This window comes from Carcharhinus amblyrhynchos, chromosome 7, assembly GCF_965287045.1.
Source record: "Carcharhinus amblyrhynchos chromosome 7, sCarAmb.v2.hapA, whole genome shotgun sequence".
In the NCBI taxonomy this organism is placed as follows: Eukaryota; Metazoa; Chordata; class Chondrichthyes; order Carcharhiniformes; family Carcharhinidae; genus Carcharhinus; species Carcharhinus amblyrhynchos.
This window is the reverse complement of record NC_137330.1, coordinates 122,935,082-122,953,492: the sequence shown is the minus strand read 5'-3', so window position 1 is coordinate 122,953,492 and position 18,411 is coordinate 122,935,082. Positions and strand designations below refer to the sequence as shown.

At 44.1% G+C, this 18,411-nt stretch overlaps 1 protein-coding gene across 6 annotated transcripts in view; it reads right to left on the bottom strand.

Moving 5' to 3' along the window:
- Window positions 1–18,411, bottom strand: part of LOC145345263 (WD repeat-containing protein 26) — a 155,013-nt gene that overhangs the window by 75,036 nt on the left and 61,566 nt on the right. For all 6 annotated transcript variants that reach the window (XR_013887043.1, XR_013887044.1, XM_080193078.1 and 3 more), the window contains exons 7-8: window positions 15,126–15,264; window positions 7,981–8,121 (exon numbers count right to left, since the gene is read on the bottom strand). Coding sequence is in view for 4 of the 6 variants with exons in the window: in XM_080193078.1 (XP_080049204.1) it covers window positions 7,981–8,121; window positions 15,126–15,264 (280 nt within the window). In the remaining 2 variants the exon portion in view is untranslated. The remainder of the gene's footprint in view (window positions 1–7,980; window positions 8,122–15,125; window positions 15,265–18,411) is intronic.

The window sequence follows — 18,411 nt, the reverse complement described above, 5'->3', positions numbered from 1 at the left end:
ACTGCGGTCCCCTAACCAAGATATTTGAATCATCAACAGTCACAGGCTTTTCCTGAAGACTGCAGAGTAGCAAATGTCGTGCCTTTGTTTAAAAAGGACTGTAGGGAAAAGCCGAGGAACTACAGTCCAGTTAGCCTCACATTTATGGTGGGTAAATTGTTGGAAGATATTTTGAGAGACAGGATCTACAGGCATTTGGAAATGCAAGGACTGATTAGGTAGAGTCAGCATGGCTTTGTGAGTGGAAAATCATGTCTCAAGAATTTAACTGAGTTTTTTTGAAGGGGTAACCAAGAAGGTAGATGAGGGCAATGCAGTTGATGTTGTCTATATGGACTTTAGCAGGGCCTTTGACAAAGCACCACATGGTAGGTTGCTGCATAAAGTTAAATCTCACAGGATCCAGCGTGAGGTATCTAAACGGATACAAAATTGGCTTCTTGACAGAAGCCAGAGAGTGGCTATAAAGAATTGTTTTTCAAACTGGAGGCCTGTGACCAGTGGTGTGCCTCAGGGATCAGGGCTGGTTCCTCTGTTATTTGTCATTTATATTAATGATTTGGATGAGAATATAGGGGGCATGGTTATTAAGTTTGCAGATGACACCAAGATTAGTGGTGTAGTGGACAGCGATGAAGGTCATCTCCAATTGCAGCGGGATCTTGATCAATTGGGCCAATGGGCTGAAGAATGGCAGATGGCGTTTAATTTAGACAAATGCAGTTAGGTAATGCATTTTGGTAGATTGAACCAGGGCAGGACTTATTCAGTTAATGGTAGGGCACTGGGGAGAGTTACAGAACAAAGATTTAGGAGTAAACATTCATAACTCCTTGAAAGGGGAGTCACAAGTGGATAGCGTAGTGAAGAAGGCATTCGGCATGCTTGGTTTCATCGGTCAGAACACTGAATACAAGAGTTGGGACGTCTTGTTGAAGTTATGGAAAACATTGGTAAGGCTACTCTTGGAATACTATGTGCAATTCTGGTCACCCTATTATAGAAAGGATATTATTAAACGAGTGCAGAAAAGATTTACTAGGATGCTACCAGGACTTGATGGATTGAGTTATAAGGAGAGGCTAATAGACTGGGACCTTTTCTCTGGAGTGTAGGAGGCTGAGGGGTGACCTTATAGAGGTCCATAAAATAATGATGGGCATAGACAAGGTAGATATCCAATATCTTTTCCCAAAGGTAGACGAATCTAGAACTAGAGGGCATAGGTTTAAGGTGAGACAGGAGATATACAAAAGTGTCCAGAGGGGCAATTTTTTCACACAAAGGGTGGTGTGTGTCTGGAACAAGCTTCCAGAGATAGTAGTAGAGTCAGGTACAATTTTATCTTTTAAAAAGCATTTAGATAGTTACATGGGTACGATGGGTATAGAGGGATATGGGTCAAATGCAGGCGATTGGGAATACTTTAGGGGGTTTAAAAAAAAGGACAGCATGGACAAGTTGGGCCGAAGGGCCTGTTTCCATGTTGTAAACCTTTATGACTCTATCCTGACTCTCTGTAGAATAAATTTTTAAACATTCCTCTCAACCATAAAAATATATATTGTCTCAGATCAAGAAATTTCTTATGCAGGGCTGGCCAATGATTATAAGAGATGATGACTTGAGACCATATGCAAAGTAGAAAGAGGAGCTAAAGGATGGTTTTATCCTTTTTGGATCATCTGAATGCCTACTGTAGGCCAGAAGAAAACAGCAGCACAGTAGCATAGTGGTTAGCACTGTTGCCTCTCAATCAGAGACCTGGGTTCGATTCCCAGCTTGGGTAACTGTCTGGTGGAATCTGCACATTCTCCTCATGTCTGTGTGGGTTTCCTCCCACAGTCCAAAGATGTGCGAATTAGGTTGATTGGCCATGCTAAAACTGCCCCTTAGTGTGCTGAGATGTGTTAGAGAGATTAGTGGGTAAATATATAGGGATATGGGGGTAGGGCCCAGGTGGGATTGTGGTTGATGCAGACTCGATGGGTCAGATGGCCTCTTTTTACACTGTAGGGTTACTATGATTCTATGAAAACAAAATCAACCAATAAAAAGTTGTTCAAATTAAGCATACAGCCTTTCAGATGGAGAGCAGGGGCCTGTCTGACCTCCATATTGCGTGAGATAGCATTCACATTTATGTCTTAGACTGTAATGTATCCTGGACATCAGCCATTTTGAGCAAAACAGTTCACACAAAGTAGAGGTGATAATTTACTCAGTATAGATGTGATCCATCAGCAGTACATTAAATAAAGAATGAAAACTTATCGTGATTTAGCAGACTTGTCAGTGCTTCAGATTTCTGATCATCCATTATGTTACATTCTCAGACCTGATAGCCTGACATCAGTCTTTGGGAAAATGCCATAATCTAATTCAAAGGATGTGATAACTGAGCACATTGAAAATAATGCTGAGATTGGGCAAGAGTTAATGTGGATTTATGAAAAGGTAATCAAGTGCGATAAACATGCTTTTTGAGGGGACTATTCACATGACATAGGAGAACCAGTTGATGTGGTGTATTTGAATTTTCAGAAGGCTTTCACTGAGGTCTCACACAAGCAGTATTAGATCACATGGGATTATGGGTAGTATTCAGGCATACAGAAGGCAGCACAGTGGCACAGCTGCCACATAGCATCAGGGACCTGGATTCAAATCAAGTGACTGTGTGGAGTTTGCACATTCTCCCTGTGTTTGCATGGGTTTCCTTCAAGTGCTCCTGTTTCCTCCCACAGATCAAAGATATGCAAGTTAGGTGGATTAGCCACGCTAAATGAACAGGATTACAGGGACAGAACAGCAGAGTGGGCCTAGATGAAGTGCTCTTTCAAAGGGTCGGGGCAGACTTGGACTTAATGGCTTCCCTTTATACTGTAAGGATTCTATGCTACGAATTGAGAATTGGTTAACGGACAGAAAACAGTCGGTATAATCAGATCATTCTCAATTTGGAAGGCTATGACTAGTGAGATACTGCAAGGATCAATGCTTGGGGTCCTACTTATTCACAGTCTACATTAATGATTTGGATGTGGGATCAAATGTAATATTTCCAAGTTTTCTGATGACACAAAACTGGGTGGGAATGTGAGTTGTGAGGAGGATGTAGAGATTTACACAAGACTAAGTGTGTGGCAAGAACATAGCAGATGTCATTTAAGTGGGAAAATATGAAGTTATCCAATTGGTAGGAAAAGCAGAAATGCAGAGAGTGAACAGGCAGATGCAACAAACAATTAGAAATGTTATGTTGACTTTTATTGCAAAGGGATTTCAGCATAGAAACATAGGAATTAGGAACAGAAATAGGCAATTCAGCCCGTTGAGCCTGCTCTGTCATAACAACATAAGAAATAGGAGCAGGAGTAGGCCATCTAGCCCTTTGAGCCTGCTCCGCCATTCAATAAGATCATGGCTGATATGAAGTGGATCAGTTCCACTTTCCCACTTTCTCCCCATAACCCCAAATTCCCTTGTCTATCAGAAAAGCACCTATTGATTTCAACTCTCTGCTTCCTGTTAGATAACCAATCCTCCTCATAGCTAAGACCCTCCATACCAGGCAACATCCTGGTAAACCTTCTCTGCACTCTCTCTAAAGCCTCCACGTCCTTCTGGTAGTGTGGCAACCAGAATTGGACGCAGTATTCCAAATGTGGCCTAACCAGCGGTCTATACAGCTGCAACATCAGACTCCAGCTTTTATACTCTATACCCCTTCCTATAAAGGGAAGCATACTATATGCCTTCTTCACCACCTCCTCCACTTGTGCTGCCACCTTCAGGGATTTGTGGGCTTGCACCCCTAGCTCCCTCTGTGTTTCTTTACTCTTGATGGCCCTGCCATTTATTGTATAGCTCCCCCCCTACATTAGCTCTTCCAAAATGCATCACCTTGCATTTATCTAGATTAAATTCCATCATTCAGTTTTATTTAGTCAAAAGGTGGCTTACATTCACATTGCAATGAAGGTACTGTGAAAATCCCCTAGTTGCCACACTCTGGCGCCAGTTCAGGTGCACTGAGGGAGAATTTAGTATGACCAATGCACCTAACCGGCATGTCTTTCGGACTGTGGGAGGAAACCAGAGCACTGGGAGGAAACCCACGCAGACACGGGGAATTCCACACAATGATCCAAGCCGGGAATTGAATCCGGGTTCCTGGTGCTATGAGCACCTTCTGGATCAGTCTAAATGGTGCCTTATATGAGTTCAACTTGACCTCCTTATTCTTGGAGTCAATGGACCTAAAGCACAAGATAACATAAGACGTACTAAGTGCTCTCTCAACATTTCCGGCCACCTTCAATTGAGTTAAATACATACACAGTGAGGTCCCTCGGCTCCTGCTTCTCATTTAGCTTCTCCCTTTACAGAACGTAGAACAGTACAGCACAAGCCCTTTGGCCCTCGACGTTGTGTCGAGATATGTCCGAACCCAAGATCAAGCTATCACACTACCTATTATTCTGGTGTGTTCCACGTACCTACCAATAACCGCCTGAAAGTTCCTAAAGTGTCTGACTCCATCACAGCAGGCAGTGCATTCCACACCCCAACCACTCTGAGTTAAGAATCTACCTTGGACGTCCCTCCTATATCTCCCACCATGAATCTTATAGTTATCCCCTCTAGTAACAGCTACATTCACCCAAGGAAATAGTCTCTGAACGTCCACTCTATCGATCCCCCTCATCATCGTATAATGATCCTGGTAAACTGATCCTGGTACATCTTTCCTGGTAAATTTTCATCCTGGTAAATCTCCTCTACACTCTCTCCAATGCTTCCACATCCTTCTTACAGTGAGGTGACCAGAACCGCACACAATATTACAAATGTAGTCTCACCAAGGTCCTGTATAGTTGCAGCATAACCCCACGGCTCTTAAACTCAAACCCCCGTTAATAAACGCTCACACACTATAAGCCTTCTTCATGGCTCTATCCACTTGTATGGCAATCTTCACTGGTCTGTGGATATAGAACATAGAACATAGAACACTACAGCACAAACAGGCCCTTCGGCCCACAAGTTGCGCCGATCACATCACCTACCAACCTACAGACCTATCTATAACCCTCAATCTCATTAAACCCCATATACTCATCCAGAAGTCTTTTAAAAGACCCCAGCGAGTTCGCCTCCACCACCACTGACGGCAGCCGATTCCATTCACTCACCACCCTCTGAGTGAAAAACTTACCCCTAACATCACTTCTGAACCTCCCTCCCCGCACCTTAAATCTGTGTCCTCTCGTAGCGACCATTTCAACCCGGGGAAATAGCCTCTGAGAGTCCACCCTATCCATTCCTTTCAACATTTTGTAAACTTCTATCAGGTCGCCTCTCAACCTTCGTCTCTCCAGGGAAAAGAGTCCCAGCTCCCTCAACCTAACTTCATAAGGCATGCCTCCCAGTCCAGGCAACATCCTTGTAAATCTCCTCTGCACCCTTTCAATAGCTTCTACATCTTTCCTATAGTGAGGCGACCAGAACTGCGCACAATACTCCAAATGAGGCCTGACAAGGGTCTTATAAAGTTGCAGCATTACCTCCCGACTCCTAAACTCAATCCCTCGATTAATGAAGGCCAGTACACCATACGCCTTCTTGACCACCTCCTCCACCTGCGAGGCCGATTTAAGAGTCCTGTGGACCCGGACCCCAAGATCCTTCTGCTCCTCAACACTACTCAGACTTCTGCCCTTGATAGTGTACTCGTTCATCCCGTTGGTTCTGCCAAAATGGACGACTACACATTTATCCGCGTTGAAGTCCATCTGCCACTTCTCCGCCCAGTCCTGCATCCTATCTATGTCCTGCTGCAACTTTTGCCATCCTTCCAGATCATCCACAACACCACCGACCTTCGTGTCATCAGCGAACTTACTTACCCATCCCTCCACTTCCTCATCCAGGTCATTTATGAAAATGACAAACAACAAGGGTCCCAGAACAGATCCTTGAGGCACTCCGCTGGTGACTGACCTCCATTCAGAAAAAGCCCCATCCACAACCACTCTCTGCCTTCTGCAGGCAAGCCAGTTCTGGATCCACAAGGCCAAAGGCCCTTGGATCCCATGCCCTCTCACCTTCTCAAGAAGTCTTGCATGGGGGACCTTATCAAACGCCTTGCTGAAGTCCATGTACACTACGTCCACGGCACTTCCTTCGTCAATGTGTGCAGTCACATTATCGAAGAACTCAACTAGGCTTGTAAGGCACGACCTGAACCCCAAGATCTCTCTGTTCATCCACATTCCTCAGAACCCTGCCGTTGACCCTGTAATCTGCATTCAGGTTTGTCCTACCAAAATGAATCACCTCGCACTTATCAGGGTTACACACCATCTGCCACTTTTCAGCCCAGCTCTGCAGCCTATCTATGTCTCTTTGCAGCCTACAAGAGCCCTCCACCTCATCCACTACTCCACCAATCTTAGTGTCATCAGCAAATTTACTAACCCACCCTTCAGCCCTCTCTTCCAAGTCATTGATTAAAAATCAAAAATAGCAGACAGCCCAGCACTGATTCCTTTGGTACACCACTGATAACTGGCCTCCAGTCTGAAAATTTTCCCTCCACCACCACCCTCTGTCTTCTATGAGACAGCCAGTTACTTATCCAATCGGCTAAATTTCCTTCTATCCCACACATTCTTACTTACTTCATGGGCCTACCACGGGGAACCTTATCAAACTCTATGCTAAAATCCACGTATATGACATCAACTGCTCTACTTTCGTCTACACACTTAGTTACCTCCTGAAAGAATTCAATCAAATTTGTGAAGCAAGACTTACTTTCTCTCCATGTTCTTCCTGCCAAATGAATCACCTCACGCTTTTCTGCATTGAACTTCATCACTACTTGTTTGCCCAATCCACCAATATGTCTATGTCCTTTTGAACTTCACGATTATCCTCATCACAACTGACAATGATTTCAATCCTTGTGTCCTCTGCAAATCTTGCCCTGAGCACCACCACCTGGGTCACATACGCCACATCAACAGTGCTACCCTTGTCAACCTTCTCTGTTACTCCCTCAAAACGCTCCAACAAGTGAGGTGAACATGATATGATTTTCCCTTAATGAATCCATGCTGGTTTTCTTTAACTATCCTGCAGTTGTCTAAGTGACTATTGATTTTGTTCCAAAGTACAGTCTCCAGATGGTTCCCCACTATTGAGGTCAAACTAACTGGTCTGAGTTGCCAGTTTAATCCTTGCACTCTTTTTTGAACAAGAGTGCAACGTTTACAATTCTCTGGTGCTCCAGCACCACTCCTGTGTCCAAAGATGGATGGAGGGTTCTCATAGGAGTGAGGATGGCTTGCTGCAATTGTATAGAGCCTTAGTGAGACCTCACCTGAACTACTGTGTATAGTTTTGGCCTCCTTATTTAAGGAAGGATATATTGGCTATACAGGGAATGCAACAACGGTTCACCACACCAATTGCTGGGATGCCAAGATTGCCCTATGAAGAGGGTCTGTTGACGCTAAGGTTGAGAAAAATGAGAGATGATCTAATTGAAACGTACAAAATTCTTATAGGGCTCCACGTGGTAGATACAGAAATGTTTCACTTGGTTGGCGGTTCTAGAACTAGGTGAAAATCTCAGAAGGAAAGATAAAGCCAAGATAAGGAGGAATCTCTCTACTGAGAGTGGTGAATCTATGGCATTCTCTACCCCCAGAGGGCTGAGTGTCAATTCAAAGCAGACTTGATAGATTCCTAGACACTAATCACATCAAGGAATTTGGGGATAGTACAAGATGATGACATTGAGGGAGATCTAGTTGAATGATGGAGCAGGCTTTAGGGGCCAAATGGTCTATTCTTGCTCCTGTGTTCCTATGTTACTAATTTAAAAGGCTGAACCTGATGCAGTCACTTAAGAACTGTATCTGTGTCAATAATATTTATGTTAACTACAATTTCATTAGTGTTGCTCACCTGCACATTCCAAAGCCATAATTCAGAGCAGTCATCAGGGCCACAGGCTAGAAGATAATTATCATCTGGACTCCATGCTAGATATGAAACTCCATATGCATGACCCTCTAAAGTTTTAAGCAACCTTAGTTGGTGAGTGTCCTAATAGGAAACAAACAGGAAATTAGTAAGGTACATCCACGTTATTAGTACACTTGGGCTATTGGGAGATTTTCACAGTAACTTCATTGCAGTGTTAATGTAAGCCTACTTGTGGTAAAATAATACAGCCCAACAGACAGTTGTGGGCTTTGGACCCCATCGCTTCAATATTCTAATACTCAACTTGGTATTGAAATGTTGGTCAGTGGGGTTAAGTGTTACATTTGAGAGATGTGGGAGATCCATGATGCTTCCAGCATCTCAGATGACATCTGCAGGAAGTGCATCCAATTGCAGCTCCTTACAGACTGCATGGATAGGTTGGAGCAATAGTTGGATGCACTTAGGAGAATGAAGGTGGCAGAAAGTGTCATCGATAGAAGCTTTAGAGACATGGTCGCATCCAAGATGGAGGCAGAGAGATGGGTGACCGTTAGTCAGTGCGGGAATCCCCTTGGTCACCCCCCCAGAGCAGTGGCACCATAGCTGGCTCTGTTGTTAAGCAAAGAGGAACAAAGAGCACTGAAGCAATATAGTTAGGGGTGCAGATAGATGCTCATGTGGACATGAAAGAGACTCCAAGATGGTATGTTGCATCCCTGGTGCCAGGGTCCATGATGTCTCTGAACAGGCAGAAAGGATTCTGAAGGGAGGGTGAACAGCCAGAGATCGTGGTACATATTGGTACTAATGACATAGGAAGAATGATGAGACCCTGCAGCAGCGTTTTAGGGAGTTAGATAGCAAGTTAAAAAGCAGGACTTCTAGGGTTGTAATCTCAGGATTACTCCCTGTGCCAAATGCCTGTGAAGCTGGAAATAGGAAGATAGTGCAGCTCAACATGTGGCTAAACATCTGGTGTAGGAGGGAGGGTTTCAGATATCTGGACCATTGGGGTCTCTTCTGGGGTAGGTGGGACCCGTACAAGGAGGATCTAAACTGGAAGGTCATAAATATTCTAGCCAGGAGATTTGCAAATGTCACATGGGAGGATTTAAACTGATTTGGTAGGGGGTGGAAAACTAAGCAAAGGTGATTTAACTGAAGGAGAACTAGAGACTAAGGCCAGTAAGACTCAGAGGAAGAGCACGCAGGGTGTGCTTTCTAATCAAAGAGGGTCAGGTCGACAGAAGTGCATTTATTTCAATGCGAGAAGTGTAACAGGTAAGACAGATGAACTTAAGAATTTGGATTAGTACTTGGAACTATGATGTTGTTGCTATTAGAGAGACATGGTTAAGGGAAAGGCAGGATTAGCAACTTAACATCCCAGATATAGATGTTTCAGTCGAGTAGAGGGGGATGTAAAAGGGGTGGCGGAGTTGCACTACTGGTTAAGGAGGATATCACAGCTGTACTGTGGAAAGACACCTCAGAGGGCTCATACAGTGAGGAAATAGAGAGCTGAGGAATAGGAAGGGCGTAGCCACAATGCTGGGCATTTACTATAGAGGGCCGAACTGGCAGCAGGAGGTGGAGGAACAGATGTGCAGGCAGATTTTGGCAAGATGTAAAAGTAACAGGGTTGTCGTGATGGGAGATTTTCACTTCCCCTATATTGACTGGGACTCACTTAGCGCTGGAGGTGTGGATGGGACAGAATTTGTAAGGAGGGCTTCTTGAACAGTATGCAGTCCAACTAGGGAAGGGGCTATATACTGGACCTAGTATTGGGGAATGACCCTGGCGAGGTGGTCGATGTTTCAGCAGGGGAGCAGTTCAGGAACAGTGACCACAATTCAGTGAGCTTTAAGGTACTGATGGATAAAGATAAGTGTAGTCCTCAAGTTAAGGTGCTAAACTGAGGAAAGGCTAATTACAACATTATTTGGCAGGAACTGAAGAATGTAGATCGGGGCCAGATGTTTGAGGGCAAACCAGCATCTGACACGTGGGAAGCTTTCAAGTGCAAGTTGATGGGGATTCAGGACTGGCATTCCTGTAAGGATGAAGGATATGTAAGTAAGTTTTAGGAACATTGTTTAACAAGACGTATTATGAGACTAGTCAAAGAGAGAAAGGATGCATTTGTCAAGGCTAGGAGGCTGGGAAAACACAAAGCAAGTATGGAATTTAAGGACAGTAGAAAGAAACTTAAGCAAGGAGTAAGGAGGGCTAAAAGGGGTCACGAAAAATCATTGGCCAACAGGATTAAGAAAAATCCCAAGGTTTTTTTATACATATATAAAGAGCAAGAGGGTAGCCAGGGAGAAAGTTGTCCCACTCAAGGATAGGGGAGGGAATCTATGCATGGAGCCACAGGAAATGGGCGAGGTATTAAATGAGTACATTGTGACAGTATTTACTAAAGAGAGGGACTTAGTGGACGATGAGTCTGGGAAAGGGCGCGTAGATAGTTTGAGTCATGTTGAGATCAAAAAGGTGGTGATATTGGGGCTCTTCAGAAACATTAAGTTAGACAAGCCCCAGGGTCTAATGGCATATACCCAAGAATACTGAGAGGGGCAAAGGAGGAACTTGCTGGGGCCTTGAGAGAAATCTTTGTATCCTCACTGTCTACCGGGGAGGTCCCAGATTGGAGAATAGCCAATGCTGTTCCTTTGTTTAAGAAGGGTTGTAAGAATAATCCAGGTATTCTTGTTCTTTTAAATACTTTTCTTCAGTGTTCACTAAGGAGAGGGGCTATGTTTTTCAGGAGGAGTGCATGATACCGGCTGATAGGATGGAGGTGGTTGATGTTCTGAGGGAAGATGTATTAGCAATTTTGAAAAACCTGAGGGTGGATAAGTCCCCTGGGCCAGATGGGATACATCCTAGGATACTTTGGGAGGCAAGGGATGAGCTTGCGGAGCCTTTAGCTTTGATCTTTGGGTCCTCGCTGTCTACGGGGATAGTGCCAGAGGACTGGAGAGTGGCAATTGTTGTTCCTCCTTTCAAGAAAGGAAATAGGAATGACCCTGGTAATTATAGGCCAGTTAGTCTTACTTCGGTGGTTGGTAAGTTAATGGAAAGGGTCCTGAGAGATAGGATTTATGACCATTTGGAAAGATATAGTTTAATCTGGGATAGTCAGCATGGTTTTGTGAGGGATAAGTCCTGCCTCACAAATTTGATTGAATTCTTTGATGAGGTAACTAAGTGTTTGGGCGAAGGTAGAGCAGTTGATGTCGTATACATGGATTTTAGTAAGGCGTTTGATAAGGTTCTCCATGGTAGGCTCATAAAGAAAATAAGGATGTGTGGGATAGAAGGAAATTTGGCCGATTGGATAAGTAACTGGCTATCTCATAGAAGTGGGTATGCCGGCGTTGGACTGGCGTAAACACAGTAAAAAGTCTGACAACACCAGGTTTTAATCCAACCGATTTATTTGATAGTAAACGCTTAAGCTTGTGCGTTTACTATCAAATAAATCGGTTGGATTAAAACCTGGTGTTGTCAGACTTTTTACTGTATCTCATAGAAGACAGAGGGTGGTGATGGAAGGAAAATTTTCAGACTGGAGGCCAGTTACCAGCAGTGTACCACACGGGTCAGTGCTGGGTCCTCTGCTATTTGTGATTTTTATCAATGACTTGGAAGAGGGGGTTGAAGGGTGGGTTAATAAATTTGCTGATGACACCAAGATTGGTGGAGTATTGGATGAGGTGGAGGGCTCTTGCAGGCCGCAAAGAAACATTGACAGGATGCAGAGCTGGGCCGAAAAGTGGCAGATGGAGTTTAACCCTGATAAGTGAGACAAACTTGAATGCAGGTTACAGGGTGAACAGCACGGTCCTAAGGAATGTGGAGGAACAGAGGGATCTCGGGGTTCATATCCACACATCTCTGAAGGTTGCCACACAAGTGGATAGAGCCATGAAGAAGGTCTATAGTTTGTTAACGGGGGATTTGAGTTTGAGTTTAAGAGTCATGGGGTTATGCTGTAACTATACCGGACGTTGCTGAGACCACATTTGGAATATTGTGTTCCGTTCTGGTCACCTCACTATAAAGGAGGATGTGGAAGCATTGGATAGAGTGCAGAGGAGATGTACCAGGTTTGGAGGGTAGGTCTTATGAGGAAAGGTTGAGGGAGCTGTGGCTTTTCTCTTTGGAGCAGAGGAGGATGAGAGGCGACTTAAGAGATTTATAAGATGAGAGGGATTGATAGAGTGGATGTTCAAAGACTATTTCCTCGGGTGGATGTAGCTGTTACTAGGGGGCATAACTATAAGGTTCATGGTGGAAGACATAGAAGGGGTGTCCGAGGTAGATTCTTCACTCAGAGTGGCTGGGGTGTGGAACAGTCTGCCTGCTGTGATAGTGGAGTCGGCCACTTTAGGAACTTTCAAGTGGTTATTGGGCAGGCACATGGAGCACACCAGAACAACAGGGAGTGCAATAGCTTGATCTTGGGATTGGACATAGCTTGGCACAACATTGAGGGCCAAAGGGCCTGTACTGTGCTGCAATGTTTTACGTTCTATGTAATTACAGGCTGGTGAGCTTTACATCAGTGGTAGGGAAATTAATGGAGAAGATTCTTCAAGACAGGGTTTACTGTCACTTGGAAATAAGTGAATGTATTGATGAGAGGCAACATGGTTTTGTCTTGGGGAGGTCGTATCTCACTAACTTGATTGAGTTTTTCGAGGAACTGACGAAGATGATTGATGAGGGTAGGGCAGTGGATGTTGTCTACATGGAGTTCAGTAAGGCCTTTGACAAGGTCACTCATGGTGGACTGGTGCAGAAGGTGAAGTTGCATGGGATCAGAGCTGAACTGGCAAGGTGGATACAGAACTGGTTCAGTCATAGAAGTCAGAGGGTAGCAGTGGAAGGGTGTGCTTCTGAATGGAGGGCTGTGACAAGTGGCGTTCCTCAGGGATCAGTTGGGATCTTTGCTGTTTGTTATATAAATGATTTGGAGGAAAATGTAACTGGTTTGATTAGTCAGTTTGCGGATGACACAATGGTTGGTGGATTTGTGGATAGCAATGAGGACCATCAGAAGACACAACAGGATACAGATTGGTTGGAGACTTGGGCGGAGAGATGGCAGATGGCATTTAATCTGGACAGGTGTGAGGTAATGCATTTTGGAAGGTCTAATACAGACAGGAAATAGACAGTGAATGGCAGAACCCTAAAGAGTATAACAGACAAAGGGAGCTGGGCGTACAAGTACACAGGTCACTGAAAGTGGCAATGCAGGTGGAAAAGATAGTCAAGAAGGCATATAGCATGCTTGCCTTCATCGGCCTGGGCACTGAGGTTTAAAATTGGCAAGACGTGTTGCAGTTTCTTGGAACCTTAGTTAGGCGGCACTTGGAATATAGTGTTCAACTCTGGTCATCACACTGCCAGATGGATGCAGAGGATTTGAAGAGGGTACAGAAAAGATTTACCAGGATGTTGTGTGGCATGAAGGGCTAGATGGCCTACTCCTGCTCCTATTTCTTATGTTCTTATTATCTATGAGGAGAGGTTGGAGAAACTTGGTTTGTTCTCGCTGGAACGACGGAAGGGCAACCTGATAGAGGTCTACAGCATTGAGGGGCATGGACAGAGTGGATTGTCAGAAGCTTCTTCCCAGGGTGAAAGAGTCAATTACTAAGGGCATAGGTTTAAGATGCAAGACAGAGGATGGTGGCTGCCTGGAACTCGCCACTGGGGGAGGTTGTGAAAGCAGATACAATAGTGAATTTTAAGGTGCATCTTGACAAATACATAAATAGGATGGGAACAGAGGGATATGGTCACCAGAAGGGTAGGGGGTTTTAGTTCAGGCAGCATGGTCGATGTAGGCCTGGAGGCCAAAGGGCCTGTTCTTGTGCTGTGAGTTTCTTTGTTCACTTTCTCTGCCATAAACAGTCTTATTGCCCAGTCTGTGTAAAGGTATGGCTCAGTTGACAGTACCCTCTCCTCAAGGATAATGAGGTAAGCTCCCAATCCGGTGACTCTCCAACACAAAAATCTAGGCTAAGAATCCTGTACAGTACTGAAGTCCAGCGGTGATGGGTGTGCTACATATCAGATCAGATGTCAAATCGAGGTCCTGTCTGCACTCTCGGGTAAATATAAAAAAAACTCATATCATTGTCCAAAGAGCAGGGGAGTTAACCTGTATTATGGTCAATACTCATTCCTTAAGCAATATCAAGAAAAACATTATCTAGTCATTCACATATTGCTGTTATGAAAACTTGTTGAGAGCAAATTGGCTGCTGTTTTTCTTACATTATAACAGTGATTGCACTTAAATGATACTTCATTGGTTGTCAAGTGCTGAGATGCTGAGATCATTTGGACAAAGAAGCATGAGCTGAATGGTGTATCACAATTTCACACAGGATTTTTTTTGAAGTGGGCTTCGTTGGTTAGACAGGCAATTTATTACCCACCTAACTGCCCTCAAGGTGGTGGCATTGAATGTAGTTTTGAACTGCTACAGTCCTATGTTACAATCCAATTGCACTTTGTTTTTTTTGTGGTATCCTCCTGAGGTCTGTTAATGTTGAGAAATCGGAACATTATTCTGAGCACCCAGATTTTGCACATAAAATGATGTGGGCAAATGCAACGTAAAGTTCATCCTTTGCGTGTTCCCAAAAATGAGTCTCACAATCAACCTCGGAAGAGGCCCATGAGCTTTCGTCCATCGCTTCCTCAATTGCCTTCACCAGCCGTTTTCCGAGGAGGAGGAGGAGGAGGAGGCGGGGGGGGGGGCACTTAGTTTTAATGTCTTCTGCAATATCTCCCATGGAATTCAGATGAGAATGAAAAGGCAACATACTTTCCAATGGTAAAGCATAGACTCAGACAATACAGTGCCAGCAGCATTAATGAGGGAAAAGATTGAAAGAAAAAAACTTATGGAAATGCTGCACTTTAGTCAACATGTACAGTACAGTTATTAATGATTTAATGACAGCACTGTGGTGGGAACAATGGAAAAAATAAGTCTGCTGAGTTGATGAAGCAATTTACCACAAAGTGAAAGCATGGTGATCCAAATAAAAGCTAAGAAAAGTCTAGGTTCCCATAAACATACTACTTACTGAGTCAACCTGCCATATAATAACTGTGGTGTCCTTGGATCCTGTTGCTAATTTAGTGCCATCATTGGAGAACTTGCAGAACCAAATCTCATTACAGTGTTCTGTGAGGATCTGCTGCGTGTAGCAAGGGAACTGCTTCCTTTTAAAAAAGGAAAATTAAAATTAAAAAATTCCTGCCATTTTGTGGGCTAATTTTTAAAGAACTATACAGTCTACCATTGCTATAACATTAGCATATCCAGTATCACTTAAAACAGAAATGATGTTAATACATGGTTCTAATGAAATTCCACCTACCTTAAACTTTTAACCTTTTTTCTCCATAGTTGATGCCTGACCCAAGTATTTCAAGCAATTTTTGTTTATATTTCAGATTTCCAGCATCTACTTGAGAAACATTGAACTGCATACATTTGGTAAAGTCTTTGTGATTCTTTGACCTCTACATGGAATGAAATATAAAACACTACAAGGAAAAAACAACTGAGTCACAGGCCCTTAGGGGTTGCTTTGACATGGGGTTGGCTATTTTCCTTCGTTGACAAAGCTTAATTTGAATCACTTCTCAAATGATTACCAGAAGCAGCACAGTTAAAATATAAATATAATGAAATTCTCCAAAGTATCAAGAAAAATAGTGGGCAGAAGACAAGCTTCCAAAGATGTGCGGGTCAGGATGAGTGGCCATTTTAAATTGCCCCTTAGTGTCAGGGGGACTTGTGGGTTAATACGTGGGATAAGGGAATACAGCCTGGATGGGATTGTCGTTGGTGCAGGCTCGATGGGCCAAAGGGCCTCCTTCGGCACTGTAGGGATTCTATGTATGCAATGTTAAACTACACTCAGATCGGGCAAAAACTATACTAAAAATAGTTTCAGCTTCGTACTTGCTTAATATTAATGGTTACAAAGTAGCAGGAAAAAGATTCACCTCAGATTTTGAAACTTAAGCATAGCTCAAGAGAAAGCTCATAATTTGAGATGGCTACATTTCCCAATAAAGGGACTGTTTAAAAGTGATGTACATACACAGAAGGGACATGCAGTCCTGGAAAAAAAAACATTTCTTGAACATTATTCCAGAATAAACGAAATTTCAAAGTCAACTTCAGAATAACATCCTACCAATATCGACTTTTCTCAGTCCTGGCGGGGAGACAGGAATTCCCCTGGGTCTATGTCCAACTACATAAGGTGCAGTAAATATTGGAATTGTGTGCGTCAAAGCACAAGAATATATAGGGTACAACACCATTTTCTCTGGTAGCTGTAGTACAACCAAAATGCGGCAAAAATGTGATCACATACAAAAAACAAACATAAATGTTTTTGTTTCCTCAGAAACAATAGCACTGGAGCAGCCATATGAATAGCTGACATGACTTTTTTTTTATTGCTCTGTCCGGTCATACAGACCAACAATACAGTTTTCTGTTTGCTTGCTTGTTATGGACTTTCCCCAATCTGGAAGGTTCTGCAGCCAAAAAAAAGTCACAAATCAGAATATTCAACCATTTTGGACAAGCATGAATGGATCTTTTTGCTGGTGTGGTGAAATTCAACCCTCAATGTGTGAACATATATGATGGAACACATTTCATATGTTCCAACACCAGTTAACATCAACTTGCATTCATGCAGGCGAACTGCAAGGTGACCTGGATGTCATGGTGAAACATTAGCTGGTGAAACCCTAGACTGGGTACGAACACGAGAGGTCATCATTTAAGGGTGAGGGGGGGGGAGGTATAATTTGGAGGTGAGAAGGTGGTTCTTTACGCAGAGAGTTGTGGGGGTCTGGAATGCGCTACCGAGTAGGGTGGTGGAGGCAGGAACGTTGGACTCGTTTAAGATGCAGTTAGATAGGCACATGAGTGAAACGAGAATGGAGGGATATGGTAGGGGCTATTAAATAGGGTTAAACCTCGGGAGACACCGGAAGGGCAGGCTGTATGATTAATATTTTTTGTCTTTATTCCACAGGTGGAGGTCCACCTCGTGTCAAGCGAGGGGCATGCACACGGGGGGTCGTGCGTGGGCTGCTCTTGGAAGTCCAGGAGTGGCCTAGTACTTCATGTCGGTGTGTGTGCTTGATCCTGGACCGGTAGACGGGCGCCGCAACAGCTCAGTGACTAGCACTGCTAGCTGTGCAGATACATGGATTTGGGCCTGTGTCTGTGGGAGTTTGCGCATTCTCCCTGTGGTTGCGTGGGTTTCCTCCGGGCGCTCCGGTTTCCTCCCACACCCCAAAGATGTGCTCTTAGGCTAATCGGTTTCTACCAAATTGACACTATTTCTTCCCTGAATCTGACTGAGTAGGGTCCCATTCGTAGACATGCAGGGTAGAATAGGTGTAGGGTGATGCGGCGGCGCGGGCTCGTTGGGCCGAAGGGCCTGTTTCCCGTGCTGGGTTGTTCTTTGTTCTTTGTATTAGCTGAAGGTTGGCATGCAGGTCCAGCGGGTGATGAGAAAAGCTAATGGCATGCTGGCCTTCATAGCAAGACATTTTGACTATAGGATTAGGGATATCATCCCGCAGTTATACATGGTCTTGGTGAGGCCACACCTTGAGTATTGTGAGCAGTTTTGATCTCCTAGTCTGAGGAAGGGCATTCTTGCTATTGAGGGAGGCAAGGGATGAGATTGCGGAGCCTTTAGCTTTGATCTTTGGGTCCTCACTGTCCACGGGGATTGTGCCAGAGGACTGGAGAGTGGCAAATATTGTTCCTCTCTTCAAGAAAGGAAACAGGAACGACCCTGGTAATTATAGGCCAGTTAGTCTTACTTCGGTGGTCGGCAAGTTAATGGAAAGGGTCCTGAGACATAGCTTTATGACCATTTGGGAAGATGCAGCTTAATTTGGGGTAGTCAGCACAGTTTCATGACGGGTAAATCCTGCCTCACAAATTTGACTGAATTCTTTGAGGAGGTAACTAAGTGTGTCGACGAAGGCTGAGCAGTTGATGTCGTACACATGGATTTTAGTAAGGCGTTTGATAAGATTCCCCATGGTAGGCTCATGAAGAAAGTAAGGATGTGTGGGATAGAAGGAAATTTGGCCAATTGGGTAAGTAACTGGCTGTCTCATAGAAGACAGAGGGTGGTGATGGAAGGAAAATTTTCAGATTGGAGGCCAGTTACCAGCAGTGTACCACAGGAATCAGTGTTGGGTTCGCTGCCATTTGTGATTTTATCAATGACTTGGAAGAGGCGGCTGAAGGGTGGGTTAGTAAATTTGCTGATACCACCAAGACTGAGGAGTAATGGATGAGGTGGAGGCTGCAGA